At 44.7% G+C, this 23212-nt stretch overlaps 1 protein-coding gene across 1 annotated transcript; it reads left to right on the forward strand.

The window, feature by feature from the left end:
• The first annotated feature begins 76 nt into the window (after nucleotides 1-76).
• TH (tyrosine hydroxylase) lies at nucleotides 77-22908 on the forward strand. Its single transcript, XM_066187698.1, has 13 exons — nucleotides 77-175; nucleotides 4627-4830; nucleotides 7674-7848; nucleotides 8640-8728; nucleotides 8950-9017; nucleotides 10778-10828; nucleotides 11606-11751; nucleotides 12112-12247; nucleotides 12381-12450; nucleotides 12749-12805; nucleotides 13387-13482; nucleotides 13646-13779; nucleotides 16092-22908. Exons 1-13 carry the CDS (start codon nucleotides 86-88, stop codon nucleotides 16249-16251), a joined length of 1476 nt encoding a protein of 491 aa, XP_066043795.1. The 5' UTR covers nucleotides 77-85; the 3' UTR covers nucleotides 16252-22908.
• The last annotated feature ends 304 nt before the right edge of the window (nucleotides 22909-23212 follow it).

Genomic DNA, 23212 nt, shown 5'->3' on the forward strand with positions numbered 1-23212 from the left:
GAAAGAGTCTTTGACGTCATCCCTGCCCTATAAAAAGCTGGCAAGGAGCTGGAAAGCAGACAGCAGAGCTCGTGGAAGAGCAAAGATGCCAACCCCGAACATCTCCACCTCTGCAGCCAAAGGCTTCCGCAGGGCGGTGTCGGAGCTGGACTCCAAGCAAGCCGAGGCCATCATGGTAAGACAACCCTACCCCACTTCTTTCCCTCCCCCTCCAAAAACCACAACCTCTTCAATAGCTATAGGCAGAGGCAGGCAGGGATAGATGGACCAACACTTTGTGGGACTTCCCCAACATGGCACATCTGGGCTCGAGTCTGGCAAAGGGAAATTACTCCAGCTCTTCTCTCTACATACTGATACATGTGAAATTACAACATTTAAGGGGGTGAAAACTTGAAATAACAAAACCACCTCAACCAAAAGTAAGGTGAATAACCCACAGACCTAAGTCAATAATAACAAGGAATCCCCCTCTGAAAGGCAATTTGAAGATCTTAATGATTTCCAGTTTTCAAGGCATTCAACTGCAGAGATTTCACCTGTTCTAGCATAATAAAAAAAGTGGGCCTGTCATTTCAGGCAGCACACAAGGCACAAGCAGTTTAACTTGTTTGTTCATGGCTGTTGTGTCCAGTTTATCCCCCAGAACATCCTTCCCACATTTCTCTTCCCAGTCCTCCTTGGTGTGTTCTCAGCCCTGTGTTTAGCCCAGAGAAAGCTTCTGCACACACCAGATCTGAGTGTGCCAGGGAAGGGAGAAGAAAACTTCCCTCTGAGCTGTCCAGTGTCTTTAGAAAGCCAAGCCTGGCCAACCCCTCAGACTTGCTGTAGGGACAGGGACATTTCAGCTCTTAACTTCAAAGCCTTGCCAGGCAGGATAAGCATGAAGACTTCCAATATTGGATGGTCCTGTGGGGCAAAGATGTGGATAGGCAGCAGGTGACAATGCAGGAGCCAGAGCAGCCAGTGGCAATGGGTGCACCAGGAGGGGACCCCCTTGGGATGCTTGGCAGGAGGAAACTTAGGAACAGAGGCGGGTTAGGTAGCAGATATGTTTGGTAGATGACTGCAGTGTGACTCCAGCAGGTCACTTTTAGAGCTCCCCATTTCTCTCCCTGTTGCCTTTTTCACCCACTCTCCTCTTAACCCCGTGCAATGCTCTGCCTCACTAAAATCAACCACTACACTGGAAGAAAGGTGTTTTGGAAAGTGGAGTTTTCTGGAAAAGAAGGGAAACATTTATGAAACAAGGAGGTAAGCTTGCTTTCTCTAATAAAAGGAAATCAGGGAAGACTTCCCTCTGACACAGTCCTTTTCATTCTCGTGAAATAATGAACACTTGAGTGGCCCTTGAAAACCTTATATTTTCCAGGCAACTTGTAAAATCAGTATTTGAGATGCTCAGTGTCGAGAGAAATGAAGAGTGTTTGGTTATTACACCCTCTGGGGTGCTGCTCTGTGTTTTATGAAAAAATGGGCCACTGAACATAGGGGCCAGGGGAGTTCAGGTTCAACAGGTGGGCTGACAGGAGTGAGGCAACCTGCTTGGGGTGAGTGGCTCCTCCAGCCTGGATGGTACATAAAACCTTAGCCTGTGTTTGGTTTTGAATGAAAATTTTCAGGAAAGGGAAAACAAATAAAATTAAAACTTTGCCCTGCCCTTTGCTCTGAGAGTTGGATGCATGAAAAGCTTTTGTGTTTGCTCTCACCTAGCACAGGAGATCTCCACAACCCTGGCTTCTGCCTGGAAAGAGGCATGACTCTGCATTTGTATGTGATGTGTCATGTCCCTGGCCCTCAAGTTGTCACTGTGACTGTGGGTTATCTGCCACACAGCCATCACCCACCATCACATCACCTCCAGCAGGTCTGAGGTGTTCCCTTGCCAGGGGAACTGCAAACTGGGGGAAAAATCTAGACCTTTTCAATCCCAAACTCCTCTACACCAGCAGGTATTTTACATGTCAGCTGGGCCAGCCAAACATCAAACTCCGTGGGAAAACCTTTGGTTACATATTAAGTTTTTCTGCTGCTAATAGTTTTTGCAAGAGACCCTGGGACTGTAGCTGGGGTAGAGTTTGGTTACAGAGCCAGGCAGGAGGCAGCCATTGGAGCCAAAAAAGCAAGAAAAAGCACCCAGGAAAGCAGGGGTGGGACATCATTGTCCCCAGTTTTCACAATCCTTCCTGATTGCTGCAAATAATGAGCTGGGGCTAAAAAGCAACGGAATAGCTCGGGACACAGTATTTTTAATGAAAATATGCAGGCTAGGCACTCTGAGTTGCAGCAAATCCAAGGAAGGAAAAATGAACAAACCCTTCATAACAGGCGCAAACTAACCTTCAGAAGAGGTGAATGAGTCAGGCCCTGGTTAGCAAATAAATGCTTTGCAAAATCAAATTACAGTTCTCACTGTAGCTGGATAGGCACTCAGGGAGCGGGTCTGCAAGAAAATTCAGAAATGCCATATAATGGTGCCTTTTGAAGGAAGGAAGGATAGCATTTATCATGGGATCAGTTTGGTTAATATATATGCCACATTCCTAATTTCCAGCTAAAGGAGATAATAGCCCAGTGATCATAAATGTGAGGGGCAGAGTTAAGGACAGTGAGGTGGGGAACATGCAGTCAGGCAGCCTCCACCTGCCAGAGGAGGCAGCAGGCAGGCAGTCCCCTCCTAGCCCTCTTTTCCTAAGCAAAATTCAGCCTTTTTCTGCTTTTTTTTTTTTTTTTTTTTTTTTTTTTTTTTTTTTTCCAATTTACCTACTTAAACTATGTCACCATGCAGCAGCTAAAAAACTTCCAGGACCCCCTGACAGGAACCAAAGCCCCCACTCCTGCCTGCCAGGGGCCACCCAGTCCCAGCACTGGTGTAGGACTGGTTGAGTCTGCTTCTCCTGGTGCAGCTTTCCAGTTACCCAACTGTGGCATTTTAAACCCCACCCTGTTGGATTTTAACCTGATTTAAAGCCTAATTATGGGGGTCTAATTTCCCTCCTCTACCCTTCTCTAATCCAGAAGTAAAATCCTGCTGTGCCTCGGGGCACAGTGTGACAAAGCACCCTTAGGTAAAGCACTGCCAGGCTTGGGATGGCTGTGGAGCTCATTTTCTCTGGCTGGCACAGGGTTGTTTGCCCTGCTTATTGCAGGCACTTTAAAGTAAACACCAGCTTAGCTTAAAACACTGCAGTGATGGAAAACACATGCTTAAAGCCGAGCACATGCTCACAAGATTTTTAAAGTTATGAATGAGGTCACTTGTTAGATGCCTGCTCTCTTTGGGCATGAATATCACCAAATTAGACAAGTAGTAGCATGCACTTATTTGTTAAAAGGTTTTTCTGTGCCCTGAGGAATAAAGGGTGGCTCAGGAAACAGCATTTCAGAGGGGTATCTTTGCTGAAAAAGGGCCAGATAGAGGTCCGTGGGCTGGTGCCTCGATGTGCTGACTTTTTGAGGCTGTGTTTAAAATGTCATCTTTATACCACTGAAACATTCAAGAGGATTCTCCCAGGAAACATAAGTTACTGATAGTGAGCTTTGAATATCAGAGAGAAAATAAACTCAGTTGTCAATCAGAGTGTCTTTTTAAAAGGAAAACACTCTTAATTTTCACAAGAGAAAGCAGTGCTTAGTTAGCACGTGTGTCTTTTCTAAATATTTTCAATGCAATCACAAGGAAAACTGCAGCCAGTCCCACTCTGTGTCCTTCTTCAGTGCTGCCCCAGGTTTCTTTCAGCAAGCTCTGGAGGTTTGTCATCTGGTTTGGGTCTTGAACACAGAAAACTGGAACCAGATGCTTTGCCTTGAAATAGAAAATTGGTTGTAAAAAGACCAAGAACAAATAAGTTGGTATATGAGCTCTTTGTATAACAAAAGAAACAGCAGTGATTGAAATAGTTTGTAGTTCACTATAAATATAAACAGGTGTCCTAACATGACCTCAGGCACAGAGTTGCATTTTAGGTTCAATTCCAAGTAAGAGAAATCCGCAGGAGTTTGTTGAGACAAAACAAATCTACAGATAAGTGGGAGGAATTTATTTTCTGGGATATATGGTTGTGGTTTCAATTACACTTCAATGGATAAGCATCCACTTAATGTCTAAAGTAAATGTCATATTGGATCCTAGGAGCAGCTTTGCTAAGCTGCCCTGCTAATACACCTGCAAACAGTTCATGTTTCCTGGCCAGGCCACAGCTGTGGGCTTCACTTGTCCCTCACAAAGTATCTTTCCTCAGATGACTTCAGGTTTATCTGGTGTCTCTCCGGTTGAATTCATCAGACACCTGAAAACCACATGAGACTGTTTCTGGGTTTGGTTTTTTGGAGGGTATTGAAAACTGTTGCTAAGGGAGGTGAGGGGAGAAGCCCACTCTCCAGTTATGCTAGAAAGCTATTTTACACAGGTTTTTTTCCCCCCAAAGCCCCACATTTCTGAAAGTTCAATTCTAAAACCTCAGTCCTTATGAGCAGATCTTCCTCTACAAAGCCAGGCAAGTCAGTCCAGCCTTTCCCTGCTTCCTCTGCTGATACACACCTGTCACATCTCATCCAGCTGCTAGGAATGCCTCTGATCTCCTACCTCTTTGTAAGCAGTGCTATTTATCTCTGTTCTGCCTTCAGTCTCCACGGTTCATTGGAAGACGTCAGAGCCTCATTGAAGATGCCAGGAAGGAACGAGAGGCTGCAGCTGCAGCCACTGATGCTGCAGAGGCTACAGAGACCATTGTATTCGAGGAGAAGGATGGCAGAGCCATGCTGAACCTCTTCTTCATGCTCAAGGGAGCCAAGACTTCACCACTGTCTCGTGTCCTTAAGGTATTTGAGGTGAGTACATAACCTGTTGTGTGGTACCCAAGGAACACATTTCAGGTTTCATGACTGGGCTGTGAGAAGCATCACTTCACTGTAATAAAGAGGACTCAGACTAGGTGTGCCTACTTCAAATTATCAGTTAATTGTCTGATATCTCTGAAATCATGCTTTGCTGATGCCCCAGTGTGTTCTCACTTGCCATCACTAAGAAGGAGGTAAACCTCTCTCTCTTGTTAAGTTTTGGCCTTAATTTTGCTTATTATTTTCAGTTTCATACTCACATTCTAATGGATTGTAGCATACTTTGATAGGCCTCCCCACTGCTCAGCAGTTCAACTTCAGGCATAGGGCTCTGATCCAACATTCAAAGCAAGCTGTGTCCCCTGCCTGTCTACAGACCAAACTCACCTCACTTGTGAGTCATTACCACACTGGTCCTCAGCCAAACAGTTACAGAAGCAGCTTTGCCCTGGGTGTAAAACCGGCATATTTATTTCAAAATTGCCTCTCTACTTCAAGGATTATTCTGATTCACATGTTAAATGTTCTGTTGGTTCCCCTCAGAGATGCATCCTGTCTATGCCTTTACTACCAAGGAAAACTGGTAACTGAGCTTTTCCCCCCTAGCCAGCAATGTAATGTTGCATTATATACGATCTCAGTGCCATGAATGGAAAGGCTGAGATAACTCTGCCTATTTAAACAGTAATCCAAGCATGACATCTTACATTCATGTAGTGTGTTTTCATCCAAGATGATTCAAAAGTGTTTTGCAAACTGAGGTTCTGAGATGTGTTTTATCTATGGTAGTTTAATTTCATTGACTTCAGCAGTGAGAGAAGAGGACAATTTGTTCCTATTAATCAGTCACGTGGCTTGTAAGGCCCCTGGATGTCTCTGGTCCGACCTCCTGCTCAAAGCAGGTCCAGTCACAGCAGGTTGGTTGGTGCTATGTACGCTATACAGTAAACCTCCTACTTAAAACTGTGAACATACAAAAAGTGTGTTTGGAGGATAAATATTTCCCTGAAATTGTAGGGCATTGTAGTTATTCATTGCCCATTTAGTATTACCTCTGATAACTTTATGAAAAATATCTATGTCTTCAGCAATTACAATTCCTCTAAAGAACTGTTGCAAGAAAAGCTGTTTTCTGGGCAAAATATAGTTCTTGTCTCAAGACTGAAAGAACCTTTATGACAAGTTTTCAGACAAAACACGTGTTGTGATGACTGGGGTCTCCTTCCTAGAAGCACACAGAATGCCAGATAGAGCATGACAAATCCATCAATGTAACATTCAACAGGCTGCTCAGTGGGTATGAAACAGATGTGTAAACTCTTGTACTTGGTAGATTTTATGTTATACTGCATTTAAACTATGTAATTTAAACAATTTTAAAACATCAAGCGAGAAGCCATGGCAGCTTATGTTCAAATATTGTTTGTTTCTTCCTGGAGCAAAAAAAAAGCTCTTTGAGCTTGTCACAGAGAGAGCTTTAAATATAATAAAAAGACAAGCATGTCAAGTCCCAACAGAGGACGATTCATTTCCCAGATCCCTCTGGCAATGCAGGTACAAGATATGAAAGCAGACGGGCATAATGACATTTGCCTCATCATGAACCAGGCTTCAGGGAAGCTGGATTCACTCTTCTGTATGTGTTACATGCAGCTGAAGCATAGGTAATGCAATCACGGCTGTCAGATTATTGCAAAGGTATCGACTGTTGAGGGGACAATGTAATAGTGAAGTTGGTAGGTACATTAAAAAACACCATCCTAAACTTAATTTACCTGTGGCATCCCATCTGTTCCTTCTCATCGTTTTGCCTCTGATTAACAAAAGAAATCATGTCCTTTCCTCTATCAAAGGTCTTGAGGGAACTTTGGGAAGGTTGGGTCACTGCCTAGAGCCTTGGGGCTTGTACTTACAGTTTTTTACCGAGCTAAAGAAAATTCCCACAAGTCTACCAGGGCCCCTTTGGGAGACTACAGACATCATTTCGTCTCCTTATTCCGTGGGGGAGGTCAGTCCCGATAGTGAGTCCAGATGACATCGGCGCTGGTAGTGACCCCAGAGGCTGCCCCGGCGTTCAGCACCACGGTCAGCGCCGTGCCGCCGGCCCGCCCGGGCAGCGTCCGCCCCGCGGGACCCGGACCCGCGCCAACACACCCTCGGGAGGGGCTGGGGCGGGGAAATGCGCTCTGCCGCATCCACGGCTTCTCTTGGTCTTCTTTGCCGTGGTGGAAGTCTTCTGTTGGTAGTTACTGAACAGCCTCGGTGTTTGTGCAGAAGGAAAAAAGTGTGGAATTAAGGGGTAAGTGTGTTTATATGGGAGGGAGGTGGGGGCATGAAGAAAACGACAAGAAGAAATCCATCCCAGACTGGGATTGTTCATACTGGAGAAGAGAAGGCTTCTTGGTGACCTAATTGCAGCCCCCTAATAACTGAAGGGGATCTAAGGGAAAGATGGAGAGACCTTTTGCAAGAGCACATCGTGTCATGACAGGGAGGATGGATTCAAACTGAAAGTGAGTAGGTTTAGGTCAGATAGTAGGAAAAAATTGTTTACTATGAGGGTGATGAGGCACTGGAATAGGTTGCCCAGAGTTGTGGATGCTCCATCCCTGGAGTGTAAATGGTCTGGTTGGATGGAGCTCCAAGCAACCTGGTCTAGTGAAAGGTGTCCCTGTCCATAGCAGGGAGGTTAGAATGAGACAATATTTTAGGTCCCTTCCAACCCAAACCATTCAATATTTCTGTGTCCATATGGACATATTTGGGTAGTAACAGAAGGTGTTTCAAATGTTGCTTATTTTTATTTTTTTTCCTTCCTTTCCATGTCTCAAAAGACATTTGAAGCTAAAATTCACCACCTGGAGACCAGGCTTAGCCGAAAGCCCCGTGAAGGGACCGCTGAACTAGAATACTTTGTGCGCTGTGAAGTCCACAGCTCTGACCTCAATACTTTCATTAGCTCCCTCAAGAGGGTAGCAGAAGATGTGAGGACCACTAAGGAAGACAAATGTAAGGAACTTACAAAAATTTTCACTTGTGCGGAGAGGCCGAGCTCTCCCTGTAGAAACAGGGTGGACACTTTTTTATTCCCAGTAAAGGGAAAGGGCTGCTGTGTGCTGAATTTGAGCAAACCAGAAGGGACTGCCTCTGGGATACCTGAAACCTGAAAGTAATTTCCCTCCTTGCCCTTTTCTCAACAGACTCCATTGTTCATGGCCTATTGTTCTGGTAAAAGATTGAAAAAAAAATGAAATAGGAGTTTCAATGTCGTGCTTTGCTCACACCTCTCCTAATGAGTTCTTCATCCCTATTCCAGCATTTTATATTATAAATGCAAAGTAGTTTCCTACCTACGTATTAGGACCTCTGTACAGATTAAAGCACTAATCTACAAGACACTTCCTGTGCCATCCTGTTCTGAAGATAGGATGATAATAGTAGAATAATATTGTAGGAAAATATCCCTAGAGATCCCTAGAGATCAATGACCAGGAGGATCTCTGGGTGTTTTTTAACGTGAATCATTCAGTAAAATCTAATTTTCATCTTCTTTAATTTTGTCACAAAATACTCTGCTGAGAGATGGGCAAGGAAGTCATGAAATGCTGATCATGGCATTAGACATGACTCCAGGAAAAGAGCATTGAGATTGTGAAACTACTGCCTGGAAGTAGCTGCGCCATGTTGTACGTGTGGATTTGGTACACCAGAGCAGCTGTATCTTATTCAGCCTCAGAGCCCCTCCTCTTTTGGGGACCTTCACTTCCACAGACAGACTGTCACTTTCTCTCTCCCCACAGTTCACTGGTTTCCCAGAAAAATCTGTGAACTGGACAAGTGCCACCACTTGGTCACCAAGTTTGACCCTGACTTGGATCTGGATCACCCGGTGAGTCAGTCTGTGCGTGCACCCCCTCATGCTGAGCTCCTGAGCCATCCCTGAGAAGCAGGGAGCTGGGAACACCTCCCAGAATTAGTGCAGCTGATCAGGGGACTGGAGTGTGATTGCTGCCTTGAGAGAAGTCCCTCCAGCCAGTGATGAATTTTTCTGGGTGAGAAACTTTAGTAACTGATTAAAAGTCCTGTCTCTCTTCCTATTTGTCACAACAGGGCTACTCTGACCAAGTATATCGCCAGAGAAGGAAATCAATAGCAGAGATTGCTTTTCACTATAAGCAGTAAGTCTCCTTCCTAATATTCATGTGGGGATGATGACATGTCAATGAGCCTATTGGCAAGTCATTCTGCTACCTTCATGACACCTCTCTTCCTTTATGTTCTGTCTCCCCATTCAGCCTTTCCAGCTCCTTTCGTGTCTCTCTTCTCTCTTTGCATTCCAGTCTCTCTTTAATTTGAAAATATCTGTTGTCATTAATTCATTCATTAGTAAGGGTATAGTAAGAATAAACCTCCTGCACAACAAAAGTCAAATATATATATCCATCAGACCTCAAACTTCATTTGGAAATGTAGCATCTCTCTAGAACGGCATCTAACTGATGCCGTTCTTGTACTTCTTCAAGTACAAGAAACACTTGACTTCAGTGTTTCAAGTACTGAAAAAGCTGCCCCATGCCCAGAAAATTTGTTCCAAGGGTTCATTATCCTAGCTGTGAAAAAAAAAAGTGGGTTTTATTTCTAAGCTGGACTTTGATAGCTTTAGCTATTACCCAGTGGATCACACATCTACTAGATAAAATACTGCTATCAGATTTTTTTTTGTTATGAAGGTATTTATAGGATAAATGATTCACCTCCTAACTCTATCTGCTAAATTAAATAGATTCCAGTAATGTTCTCATCATTGTCTTATATAGATTTAAGGCATGTCTTGTACTCTTACTTAATACTTCTATTCTAATATGTGCAGTGATAGCATTCAGTGTGTTCACTACAACATCAAACAGAGTCTATATTCAGTTAGGTTTGTAAAATATTCCCCAGATCCTATTCAGTTATGCTGCCTTTCACTGTAGCATTCTCTCTCTGAGCAGGACTTTAAATGCTGAAAGCAGACTACAGAAATTATCTGGGTCACCTGATTGAGCAACCCCTGCAACTGGTGTGATCCCAGCAAGGGTTTCTACTATTGTTTTTCACGTTCTTTGCCAATTTGAAGCCCAGAATATGGACATAGATGTTTTTATCCTGTTCAAATACTAAACGCACAGAAAGCCACGGTTCCAGAGGAAGAGTCCCAAGTGACACAGGGATAAATACTGTCCGAAGATGAGGCACCAGTTTAAGAGGTCTTCTCTAACATGTCACCTGCAGGTTAGCATTTATGAGCCTGTGTATTTATGAGCATTTATGTGTAGCATCCCTTCAAGCACGCCTTCAGGAACTGTTCTTTACAATATTTGAATATCTCATTTGTCCAAACACAAAAAAGAAAGATTTAGGAATTACAATTGATAACTATGATGACAAAAAGCAAAATTTTCAGTCTTCTTTCATCAGTGCCCATTTACATCAATGTTGAGATTTCCTCTTCCTGCCATCCTTAATCTTGCTGACAATATATTTTCCTGCAGGTCAAATGCATTCAGTTTTCCTTATTATCTGCTTTTATTTCCCAGCCACTGGTTCATTCTTGGAGCCATCAGCTCCCTGAAGTCCAGACATATGAAATGAATTTATTTTCACACACAAAGTTTTTCAATTTTTTTCCAGTGAAAATGATTTTTTTTTCCTGGTAAATGTTACACCTGCTAAACTCTTGCTCATCCCTTGTTCATTTACAATCTCTGACTCCTGTTTTTCTTTGCATCTATATATTTGTTACACCTGTACTAAGGTTTTGTCTTTCCTGTCACCCCCTTCTTTGGTTTTTAAAGATTGATAACCACCATGCAGAGCTTCTCCAAAGTGCTTCCTTCTCAGAGGGAAGAGGAGCCTGACTGGGGCTCTGCTCAGTAATGGTGCCTTTGCCTTGCAGTGGGGACCCAATCCCCCATGTGGAGTACACGGCGGAGGAGACAGCCACCTGGTGAGTGCTGATCCCATTATTAGTGCTGATTTTACTATCAGTGCTTCACCACTAGAAGCTGGCAGTCAAACCCCAAGCATTTATGGCATGACCTTTTGAAAAATGCATCAGCAGTGCAAGCATCCTACTCAATGACTTGTTATGAAAAACACTTTCATGCTGCAGCCCCACAGGAGCTTCCTCCAAAGGAGCCTCTCCACAGAGCAAGGTAGATAATTTGGAGTCACACTTCTCTAAGGGTCCTAACGCAGTAGCAGCCTCCAAACAAGGAGCAGTTATCACAGCATAACTGCAGGAAGAAGTATGATACCCATGGTGACTATCTGTGTGATACCTCATGGGCCTCACTTAGGAAAACCCTCACTTTGAGTGTGATTTTTCCAGGAGTGTTCCTGCAGGAGTGTTTCTGAAAACAAGGCCACCTCATATGAGCTGAGTACACAGGCTTCTCAACAAGGTCATTTCCTAGTGCTATTGAGTCTCCACAGTGGAACTTCAGGAGTTAACCAACAGGGAATATTTTAATTCCAGTTAATACCTTTTATACAGTCATCTGTATAGGTCTGTGCAGACACAGCTGCTGCCTTTGCAGGTTGATTTGAATGTGTATCTGTATGTTTGCATACCTCCATCAATGTGCCGAGACATAGACTTAGGTGGAGAAAGGCAGAAGGACACAGAACCTAAAGACATGAGTCCCTGATAGTGCACAGCCAGACCACAGGAGAGGGACAGGGCACATTAACCACTGAATGTCTGCCATTTCTCCTCCTGAAGGAAGGAGGTGTACAGCACCCTGAAGAGTCTGTACCCCACCCATGCCTGCAAGGAGTATCTTGAAGCTTTCAGTCTACTGGAGAAATTCTGTGGCTACAATGAGAACAACATCCCTCAACTGGAAGAGGTTTCGCGCTTCCTGAAAGGTGGGTACGAGGCTGGGGGACCCAGGATCAGGGTCTGCCAGTGGGAGCAGATACAGATGGAAAGGCTGAACCCAAAGGAGTAGAGTGTGAGCTGAGGTTTAGGAGGAGAGCTGGTGACTTGTGCATTGCCCACAGAGGATAGAGGTAGAGCCCAGGTGGTGGGGTCTGCAGCTAAACACAGCGGGCTGTAACTGAAGGGCAGGACCATGGTCAAATGATCCTACCGAGCACCTGAAGAGCACGTGATGTTGTTCCTAGTAGGAGCAGATAGATTAGGTTGGTGTAGCCCTTTTGCTCCCAGTGCTGGGAGCAGCAGCCTGTGGGCTGTGCACCTTGCACAGATGGTGTGTGTTGTTTCAGAGAGGACCGGGTTCCAGCTCCGGCCGGTGGCTGGCCTGCTGTCAGCACGGGACTTCCTGGCCAGCCTGGCCTTCCGCGTCTTCCAGTGCACGCAGTACATCCGCCACGCCTCCTCGCCCATGCACTCCCCCGAGCCGTGAGTATCCCCCAGCCCCATGGCCTCCCTGCCCACACAGCCCCAGCTGGCCAGCAATCACCCTTTTCCCCCCACAGACACGCCCTGTCTGCTGCTGACTGTGTTTTCCTCCTTTCCCCCCTCCCGTCGGCAGGGATTGCTGTCACGAGCTGCTGGGGCACGTCCCGATGCTGGCTGATAAGACGTTTGCCCAGTTCTCTCAGGTAAGGTGTTATCTGCTTTCTGCCCCTTGAGAGGTGGGAATCCAAACCCCGGTGTTGTTGCCTAAACCTTTCTTCTCTTATTAACCATGGTGTTCCAGAGTTCTAGTGATGGACCAAGACCCTAATACTGACTCTGCAGCAACATGGTTTTAGTCTGAGCACGATAAAGTCCCAGCAGATGCCTGGCACTGCAGACCAGCAATATGTGTGTTCTTGAGACAATAAAACAGAGCAATCAATGTTTAAGGCCCTCAGACCAAACCTGTCCTGATGTTTGACCCTTCCCTTTTCTTCCTAGGACATTGGGCTGGCGTCTCTGGGAGCAACTGATGAAGAAATTGAGAAACTATCAACGGTAAGATTTTCCCTTTGCTGGATGGGGGGTACAACACCTCCAGCGATGCATCTGTGGTATCAAGGGGACTGGTCCAGCCTGGTATTCCAAGATTTGCAGGCTCAGAGCTCCCACCCAAGCTGCCCCAGCCCTGCTATTTTCATGATGACTGTGCAGACCAGAGATCAGTTAAACAGCAGAGCTCACTTGCACATTAACCCAATTTCCTCAGGCACCAGTAGTATCATCAAGCATCGTATTTCCAACAGCAGCACTGCTGGGACTCTTTGGGATGGGATTAAATGACATCTGCTTCCTTTAGCTCTCCCTCAGCAAGGTGACCTGTCCTGTTCCAAGGACACCAAACAACAGCATCTCAGGGCAGGTGGAACAAGCCCAGGGAGACAGACTCTGTCCTGGTGTAGCAGCAACTTACTTTAGCACTTTTCTCTGAAAGCAAAATGTGGAGAGGGAACAAAGAGGCAGGTGCCTGTTCCTTTAAACAACCCCAGACACTGGCCATGATTCAAGGGCTCAGAAATGACAGGGAGATGAAGATGAGGATCTGTGTCCCTCAGGAATTTTTCTTTTTCTTTTCACAGCTTTACTGGTTTACAGTGGAGTTTGGGCTCTGCAGACAGAATGGAATAGTCAAAGCCTACGGAGCCGGGCTCCTCTCTTCCTATGGGGAGCTCATAGTAAGTCTCACCATAACTTGCCTCTGCTCTAGACCCTGTAGAGAAAAACACCTTCTGCTTCTGCCCAATGACTTTCCTCAGTCTGTTCTCCACCTTTGCCTACCCCATAAGTGCTCCCCAATCCCCTGAGTTTCATGCTGGATTTTTTCTGCCGTGTCCGTAGCACTCCTTGTCAGACGAACCGGAGGTGCGGGACTTCGACCCTGATGCTGCAGCTGTCCAGCCCTACCAGGACCAGAACTATCAGCCCGTTTATTTTGTGTCTGAGAGCTTCAGTGATGCCAAAAACAAATTGAGGTAGGACTAGGCAATAAGAGAGACCCAAACAATAGGAAATTAAGATGTTATATTTTGAAATAGGGCTTGACATTATGGCTGCTTTCAGTCCAAGTTCTCAGAAGTGCTCTGAAAACTTTGATCAGGTCTCCCAAAGTAAAGCAGTTCTCCAGTTCCTACAGGGAACATGCTTGATATTAATAGATCTATCCAGGGGGAAAAATGAACTTTTGCCTCCTAGGCTGGTTGACATTTGTTAGTGGACCCCAGACAGCATCCCACCATGGTAATTGGATTTCATCATCCCATGGGACTGCAGAGGATGGTAAGGGTCAGCTCTACCCACAAACATGTGTTCAGAAGAGCATTTTCTTGGTCATACCCACAACTGCCCACAGGAGGAACGCTCAGTCCTTGGATTGCTTTGATTGACAGAGGAAAACTTTGCCTATACCATTTTTATCTTTGCTTAAGAAAGAGACAGGATGAGGTGAACATGACGTACATGACTTTACAGTTCCTGCAAGAGGGGTATTTAATATAAATAACGTGGTGAGGGCTGCTATATTTCAACTTCTGCTTTTATTACCCTCACTTTCACTGTTCATTCAACCTGGAGTCCAGCTGCTCAAAAGCAAGCACCGGGGGAGCCCGTGCTCACACACACACACACACACTAGGCTGTTTTAAAAAATCCCGAACTCCTGCCTAATGAGTCATTTCCTTGCATTTAAAAAGGGAAAATACACCACATACACAGCCAAGATTAGGCTAGAGGGTCTTGACTGTGACAAGCACTGTAAATGATCCTCTTTAAAGAGCTCAGAGACCACACAGATGCTACTCTATGAGGTGAAAACATTAAAGCATCGTCTCTTCTGCATTACTGCAGCTGCCATCACGGGCCTGACTATCAGTGTTACGTCTGGAGAAAAACCTCTTCTCTCTCTCTTCTCTCTGGAAGGACGCACTCCCCAGGGCCCTTCCAAAGCAGCCATGCTGTATCTATATACTTTAAAAGGTGTCAAGTGAGCACACCCATTTTAGAGGGCAGGTTTTTTGCCATTAGCAGCTGTGCTATGAGCCATCGCTGCGGCTGATGACATTAACAAGAGAGGCGAGCAGGACTTTGCCCGGTAGAAGTGAGAGGAACCACATCTTTTAGGACGAGGACAATGTGAGTATGCAGAAACCTCCTTTGTTTACACTTTTTTTGATGTTGTTTTCCTGCAATGGCATGGCAGCTCCTTGCCAGTGCCAGCCTGCGCCTTGGACCGTGTTTCTCCTTGGCCGTCTGTGCTGTGTTTTCCTCCAGATCCCTCCAATTCCGGCCTAGGCATGAAGTACCAGCTAGAGGAACATCTGTCTCCTTTGGAGAAAGGGCTGCGCTTCCCCGAGCCCTTGTGCAGAGCCAGAGCAGACCCGCGATAGCCACAAGAGGGTAGCCTAAGCTAAGCAATTCAGGAGCGAAAGGGTGAAGCCTCAGCAAAGGGCAGGAGCATGCCTGCTGTTAGCGCTGTTTGTCTCCTCATGTTCCCAAGCCTTTCCAGCATGGGTCTGCAGCCATAAGCACCTAACTATAGATTTTCAGCTCCATATTCACACAACCCCCACATGAAAAAACCCTCCCTTGTCAAGTACACAAATCTTAGTGCTGGAAGTGAGTGTGGGCGACTTTGGGCAAAGCCTACCCTTGATTTGCTTTCACTTGACCACAAACTTCTCCATTAGAAAGGCAGCAACAAGGTCTTGCTCTTGAGAGATACCAGTAAAGTCAAGTTCATCACTGAGATTCAGGCTGCCATTGGCTTTGGGTACAGCAGTGCAGCTTTGCTGAAGCACAAGGCTCTGGTGACACTGTTCTCATCCTCTAGCTCAGGTCTGAGCCACTGCCTGTCAAGTCTATCCTCAATGTGCCACACAGCTAGTTCCCCCCTCCCCAAGCAGAGATTAGTCAGTAAATGCATGTCAGAAAGGATTTAGTAATATAATACGATAATACCACGGGCTTTCCCTGCAATTAGCTTCTAAATCTCCTTGGCATTTTTGAACAAGGAATTGCAGCCGAGGATGCCTGGCAATGGCCATGGAAGTGACCTGTTTGATGTACCCTCCTGTTTGGTACAGCCCACAGAAAGCCACATTCAAACTCATGGTGCTCCTTGACAAACAGAAGAGATCTCATCTACTGCTCTAGTGGGGCTGGAAAGGTGAAAACTCTGCCTAAAGGAGGCATTAACCCGTGGTGATCTTCCTGGGTAAATGGTGGTAAGTAGGAGGGAGACTCAGGACACATCTGTTGTACCCAGCCTGCTTGCACCCTTCCCTTGCAGGAGCTATGCGGCGCACATCAAGCGGCCCTTCTCGGTGAAATACGAGCCCTACACCCACAGCATCGAGCTCCTGGACAGCCCTCAGACGATCTGCCACTCCCTGGAGAGCATGAGGGATGAGCTTCACTCGCTGATTAACGCGCTCAATGTTATCAGTTAATACAAGAACTGAGCGATTTCCGTCCCCTCTCAGCCCAACCCAGCGTGCCCGCCCTGCCCTGACCTAGTTTCCAGCTGATAATTCCTACCTGTCCTCTCCAAACATTGGCACTGCTGCCTGTCACCATGCAACCCCAACAGCTTTTCACTTTTGTATGTATGGCCAGCTCGGAGGAGGGCAGCGGGATGCACCCAAGGCCTACTGGCGTTTTGGGTAGCTTTTCTATTGACTTCTGGAAGAGGCTTAGCGGAGACAAAAAGCATGGCCAAGCTAAAAAGTTGAAGTCAAGAGCTGTGTGCTAGGTTCCTGGGTGCAAGGAAGAGGAGAAAATCTACTTTATTTAAAAAGAAAAAAAAAAAAAAAGAAAAAAAAAAAAGAAGAAGAGATAATTTTTTTAACTGCAATTTGAGAGAAAAAAAATCTGTCTTTTTTTTTTTTTTTTTTTTAATCCCAAAAGCAACTCCATGAGTCTTGTTTTTAGTTATCCTAATTTTAGTATCACCTGATGTAACTCAGGTGTGTGGCTACTGCTGGCCATTTCCAAGGAAGGTAAACGTCTGGCTTGGGTGCTCAAACCCAGTTTCATGCAGTTTACAGTGTAGATATTAATGGCTTGATCTGACCCAAAGCTCTCAGTTTTCCTCCCCCTGCTTTTGCCCTTCTTATCTTCTTGCAGGCTGTCTCATAACTTAGCGGTTTGCTCAGAAGTTTGGCCCAAGGTTATGCAGCTGTGCAGTATCAGAGCTGGGCTTGGGATGTGTAGAGGCTGCTAAACAGCTGTGGGGGACAGCGAAGGGGAGAATTACACAGAGTTGTTTGCATGATCATTTATAACATTTCTGTGTTGACTTCTGCCACCCTTATCCACAATATATGATTTTTATAATTTCCTCTTTAAAGAACTGCAAGACTTGGCAGTGAAGTTTTGGCTATTAACACGGCTAGCATTGTTCTCCAGTGTTACTTCTATTGTGGCTCAGTCATAATAGTTTACAATCCATTACTCTTTATCCCATTTCAGACTTCCACATATATATGCTTTACCCCCAGTTCGCTCAAATTTTAACTCCTTAGCTACTAACAGCACTTAGTCTCCTGCCTGCTTCAATCTCTCCTTTCTGTTTCTTTTCTTATTTGACCCTTCCTCCTAAATTCCTCCTAAATTGCTTAAAAGGCCATTACTGAAATCAGCAGTTCGACACCAGGGCTAGCTGCTTTTCCTCAAGCTGTTCCTTCTCATCAGATTTTCCTGTAAACTGATAAAACTACTGAGTTCATTCAGTTATTGTCATTTTAGAGCACTTTTTCCAAAACTGCAGCTATGATTTCCCAATCTGGGTGGATTCAGATCATGAGCTGTAACTCTCAAGACTCCCTTAAGAGCTGTAACAATTTTTCATTTGGGTACTTCAGATATTACTATTAGATTAAGTAGCTGGATCAAGATACACAAGACTAAAGCAGTCTAGGTCATAGTTTAGCTATTTAGCCATGAAAATCTTACTGGTGACTTCAGTAAAACAGACTAAAACAAAAACAAAAACAAAAACAAAAACAAAAACAAAAACAAAAACAGATATAAGACAAACAGGAAAGCTATAACAATTAAGTCTGTGTAGTTAATGCATGGGTTATGACCTTGTTAACAAGACCAGTGCCACTTTACTTCTCTGCAGGTTGCTGTTTCTCCTCTCCTTTGGTAGTGCCCAGCTCCTGGGTTGCTGCCCGTGAGTGCAGTAAGGATGCTCCAAACCCTGCAGCAATGCCAGGCTCCTGATCAGGACCAGGCAGGGAATCTCTGTGGAGGCCTTTGCTTTCTGGTCTGGCCTCCAGAACTGTAAAGGTCTGAAGGTGATCATCTCTAGGTCCCCAAAGCACTTCACAGTCATTATCTGCCTTCACAAATATCAAAAATTAATGCAATTTGTAAAAAGACCAAACATGTTAACATGGAGTGAAAAGCCAATTTAGAAATCCTTGCAACTGCAGGAGATCTAAACTCCTGTGCCTTGCCTTGGAGTTTGCATTGCTGTTCCCTGACTCTGTCAGCTGCTGCTTTTTTGAGGAGCTGTAGTAAAATCTGCTGTCCTGCAAAAATAGCGAATAAGCAAAGTCTGCAGCGTACCCCAGCACCGTGAGTATGCAAGCACACAAACAGATGTGCTGCAGCCGGGGGAAGGGGAGCAGCAGGAGGGTTGCCCTCCCCTGCTTTTGGGACACGAGGCTGAGCTGGGCAGGCTCTGAGTGCAGGGGCTCCAGCTGCACAGGCGCCAGAGGGCCCTCTTTGGGCCATTTTTGGTGTCTCTGTTCTTGACAAATTCGTGACAGATTCCAGAATTTTTTGGCCCCTTAGGGAGAAATCTGAGAAACATGAACCTGCTTCTATTTACTATTGACCTCATCTATTTAATATCTTAGAGGATTTATCTTATTAGTAACTTAATAGGTCCCCTTTAACTTTGTCTCTAAGCCTTGTTCCTTTTTATCTGTTTTCAAATACATTACTTGGCCCCTTATTTCAGAAGCCATGACTTGGAGCCTTGCTTTCTCATTTTACACATTTTTCTCATGTTGCTTCTTCTACCAGAGCATTGCTTTCTTCTTTATCTAGCCATAATATTTTACGCTCTTAGACACAGGGCCACTAAGAGACAGGCTATCCAAACAAAATATGGTAGAGTTGTAAACCAAGCTTGCTTTAAAGCTTCTGATAGTGAGGTTAACTTTTTAGCCCATCATTTTGGAGATTGTCCTACAATTGTCTTTAGATTCTTTTTAATAATCTGACTCATTTCTTTCTACCATTCTGAGTGATTGCAGGTGGTAGGGTTTATACAGTCCTTGCTTAATCCCCAGGCTAGTTATTAAGACTCGAATTCTTCACTTAAAACCTCCTCCTTCCCAACCCTCCCCTCTGTTCATCTTATCCTGTCTCAGGTGCTGTTCCACACCTAGGAACAATTTTCTGTAACATCATTTTTACAGTTCCAGCAGTTGCATTCCTTTTAGGTGGAAGAACCTCAGCCTTCCCCAGAAAGGTATTTATTTTCTGATACTCTTCTTTAGTTTGTGACAGTTTATTGGAGTGTTCCCTTGGCAGAGTTTGTTGCAGTCTTTAGTTTAGCCAATGCAGTAGAGTTGGCAGCTTTCTTTTACTAGTACACTTTTGCATGCCTTATGCAATTTTTATTTATGTCCTATGTTTCTTGCTTCATTTGAGGCCAAGTATAAACTCTTTGGACTCTTTTCAGAGTGCCCTACACTTTTTATGTAGCTCATTATGACAGTTACCTTATACTGTCATAATGAGCTACATAAAGAAGCGTAGAATGCTCTTATTTGACTGGCCACACTATCCATGCCACCTTTTTTAGCTGACACCTGGTTGGGGCTGCAGTAAACAAAGTCTGAGTTAATTTATCTACTTGCTCACTAAATTATTTCTCAGTATTGCTTGTAACCTTCACATTACTTTAACTCCTTTACATATTTTTTTTCCCACTGTCCGTCTAAGATTGTAAAGTAGATCTCCTGTTTTCTTCATAGGTGTCCCACCATGTTCTTGCCATTGCTTTTCTCCCCATTAAGCAACCAGTATTTTGTTCTACTACCAAATAGTAGCTATCTGTAGAGAGATGTTGGTAGAAGCCTGTAAGCTCTTTGGCATGATCCCTTCTCTAGTTTGCCCACTATTTGTTCCCTCATTCCACTGATAGGGGTGTCTTTGTTTTTTTTTCCTCTTTGTTCAAATGTAGCACTCCCATGAGTGTGCAGTACTTTGGTTCATTCCTGGTTTCCATTTAAAGGATATCCATGTCAATATCCATTTCTTCCCTTTGTGTGTAAAAGCAGAGTAGGGGCAGACTGGGGTACAACTGCACTGTCAAGGGCAAATGCCTCGAACTTCATCACAGCCCAGACTGCCTCTAACCAGCTTTTCTCACGGCCAAGGAAATTTTGGTCCAGCCACTGGAAAGGACTCATATGCTACTGGTATCCATTTTCCTCCACTATTTCTCTGTAACAGCACTACTCCCACAGTATCAACTCGTGTTGAAATTCTTGTTATGAATAATTTTCCTTTAACTGGGAATTTGAGTGCAGAAGCTTTTCAAGCAGCTTCTTTCATGTCAGATAAGGCACTGTTTTGGTCTTTGCTCCAGCTCCCTCTCTGATTCTTTTCCTGTCATTTCCATAATGCTCTGCTGCTATTAGCAAAGATGGATACACTGCCATAAGATACTAGCACAGCTATAGATATGCTGCCATAAGAAATTAAATTCTCCCAGCACTCTTCAGAGTTGGGATTGATCAGTGGGAGTCTTTATTTCACAGAAAGCTTAACCTTTCTAGCATTTATCCATCTTCTTGTTTCACCAGTTTCAGAGTCCGGGCATTTAACTCAAAGTTGTTTTAATTTTGCCATATTCAAGTTGACATTAAATCCCGTTTGGTCTATGAATTTTAAAACTCAGCTACATCTCTCTTGTACCTCTTCTTCTGTAGCTGCTGTTCCCCAAATACCATCAGATAAGGCAATCACTTTTTCTTTGTCCCCCACACACATCGTTCAAACCCTTTGCTCACACGAGCATGTGCAGCAGGGCAGGTGCTCGGCCCTGTGGGATGCAAGTAAAGGTATATTGTTTGTCTCTTAATGTGAAAGCAACTCAGTCAATTGCTTCTTCCCCTGCATTTTGCCATATGGAAACTTAGTGTGAATCGTGGGGGTGCACTTATGCCACTACCTCTCCTAATTCATCTGCTGTACAAGGCACCTGACTCAGCCTCAGGGCTGCCAGGGACCATGGAGATACCTGTGCTCCACTGGGAGTGGGTGGTATCTCCATGGTATTATGCCCTGCTGCTCATGTCCACAACATTTGACCAGTTCCCTATCAGTTTATTAAAGACTCTCCATCTTCCTCGAGCTTATGGACTGGTATTGATTGTTCCGAATGGATCCTTCTCTTACCATCCTGCTGGGCAATTCGATTAAATGCCCCTGGCAGCAAGATTGAAGGTTTATCAAGGAGGTGCCCGATGTACAATGGATAAAAACTGGTGGAGCACAAACTCTAATCAATTTACCACTTAATCCCCATTTAATTCTAAATATAAGCGGTTTCTCAGCTGTTGTGCTTCCTTTCAGTGGCTTCATATCTGCAGCTACCTGCCTTGGGGTCATTTTTTTTTTTCATTTTAACAGCTCCAGCAGTTTGATCTGCCATACCCATCTACCCCGGGACAGCATTTGGAGTCTTTGTGGGATAGGCTGCTATTCTCAACTTCTCTTTCTTTTCCCATTTGCCCATATCATCCTTGAAATCATCTTCCTGTGATGGCTCCCCATCCAGTTCTCTACACCACTTTCTGGAACTCCAGCAGTTATTTTTAATTTTTGCATCCCAATCTGCTTTTGCAAGTGTCTAATTTTAGCTTTGCATTTACTATGATCAGGTCCCTTTTGAGCTCTCCCCTGCTCCAGGGCAAATCACTGCACTATATATGTTAATCATCCTCCTTACTTCTGTAGTTTTTCCTTCTCTTTTTCTAAATTCATCTGATTCTCTAATTACCATTGCACATCCTTATTGCCTTTTTGGGCCACTAGATGGTATTCCTTTTCTAAAGACGAGCTTATTTCAAGTCACTGGATAGAGCCTTTCAAAACACAATTTTCCCATTGAAGCAGCTGATGTTCTGGTGTTGCCTTGGTATAGATTATTGCTGTTTCCCGTAACAGTCCCACTAATAGAAGTGGTGAATACTTGAGTCTCTTTTCATCCACTCTCCTATCAGGAAACATTTGGTCTCTATCACCCATCGGCTTCCTGTGGGCTAGAGAGGCGCCCACAGCCCCTTCTGTAATCTCTGATATTGTTGGGATTTCCTGCAGCCCTCCAGTATTCCTGGTTTTAGGCTTTTTCCTGAGTTGTCTTGGATTTTTCCCATGCTTTCCATTTCATCGTAAGGTATCCCTCCAGTATTGTGTACAAGGCTGGCTAGGTTTGTAGAGCTGCCTTGAATGAGATCATAGAATCACAGAATGGTTTGGTTTCCAACCCCCTGCCACGAGCAGGGAACCTTCCACTAGACCAGGTTCCTCAGAGCTCCATACAGCTTGGCCTTGAGATCACCCAGAGATAAAGACTTTGAGGATCTACCCAGTCACACCTTTCACTTAAAAGATGTTATGAATTCCCTTTTCCTAATTGTGGAGCAGATTTGTAGGATTATATGGTTGCTTAGAGCTAAGCACGAGCTCATGCCCTTTGGGTGGGTCACGGGATCCTTCACACCATTCCCCCAGACCTCACCAAATGTGACTGCAAGCCCTACAAGAAGTGACTGGGGAAAATCAAAAGTGATGGGTCAGCCCAGGTGAAACCTCCCCTAGATGGAGCATGGGCTGGCAAGGGAGGAAGAGAGGGGAAAAGCCTTCCTCAGAGCCAGGCCCCACCACCCCTCTGGTGTGTGCCTGTCTCAGTGCCTCGCTGAGTGGTCTCACTGTTGTCACTGCTGCTGCTGCTGTGGGTGGATCTGTCTGTCTGTCTCTCTGTGTAAAGAAATATGAAACAGAATTATTTTTCATTTTGGAATCGTGCTGCTGCTCACATGATATTAAGAATAAAAAAATATATTTCTGGTCTAGCATCCTGAGTTTGACTCTTGCATCCTTCTGCTGTCCAGATTCAGGTTGGCTGCCTTGCCTGCGGACAATATGCAAAATCCAGCCTGGGGCACGTCATGGTGGGAGACCTGCAACTTGTGCTCGTGCAAAATGTTTATTTGGAGGTGGAAAATGCTTTGCAGATGAGATGATCTAAGCTTTTCTTTGGCAGGATATTACCAATTGCACAATTATTCATGAAACAGTAGTTGGGAGGTCTCTTTTAAACAGTAAAACACCAAGGGACTTTGCTTCACTAAATACATTTTCTCCCATCATTTCTCACTA

Source organism: Chamaea fasciata, unplaced genomic scaffold (genome assembly GCF_029207755.1).
Source record: "Chamaea fasciata isolate MVZ Bird 193981 ecotype frontalis unplaced genomic scaffold, bChaFas1.0.hap1 SCAF_7, whole genome shotgun sequence".
In the NCBI taxonomy this organism is placed as follows: domain Eukaryota; kingdom Metazoa; phylum Chordata; class Aves; order Passeriformes; family Sylviidae; genus Chamaea; species Chamaea fasciata.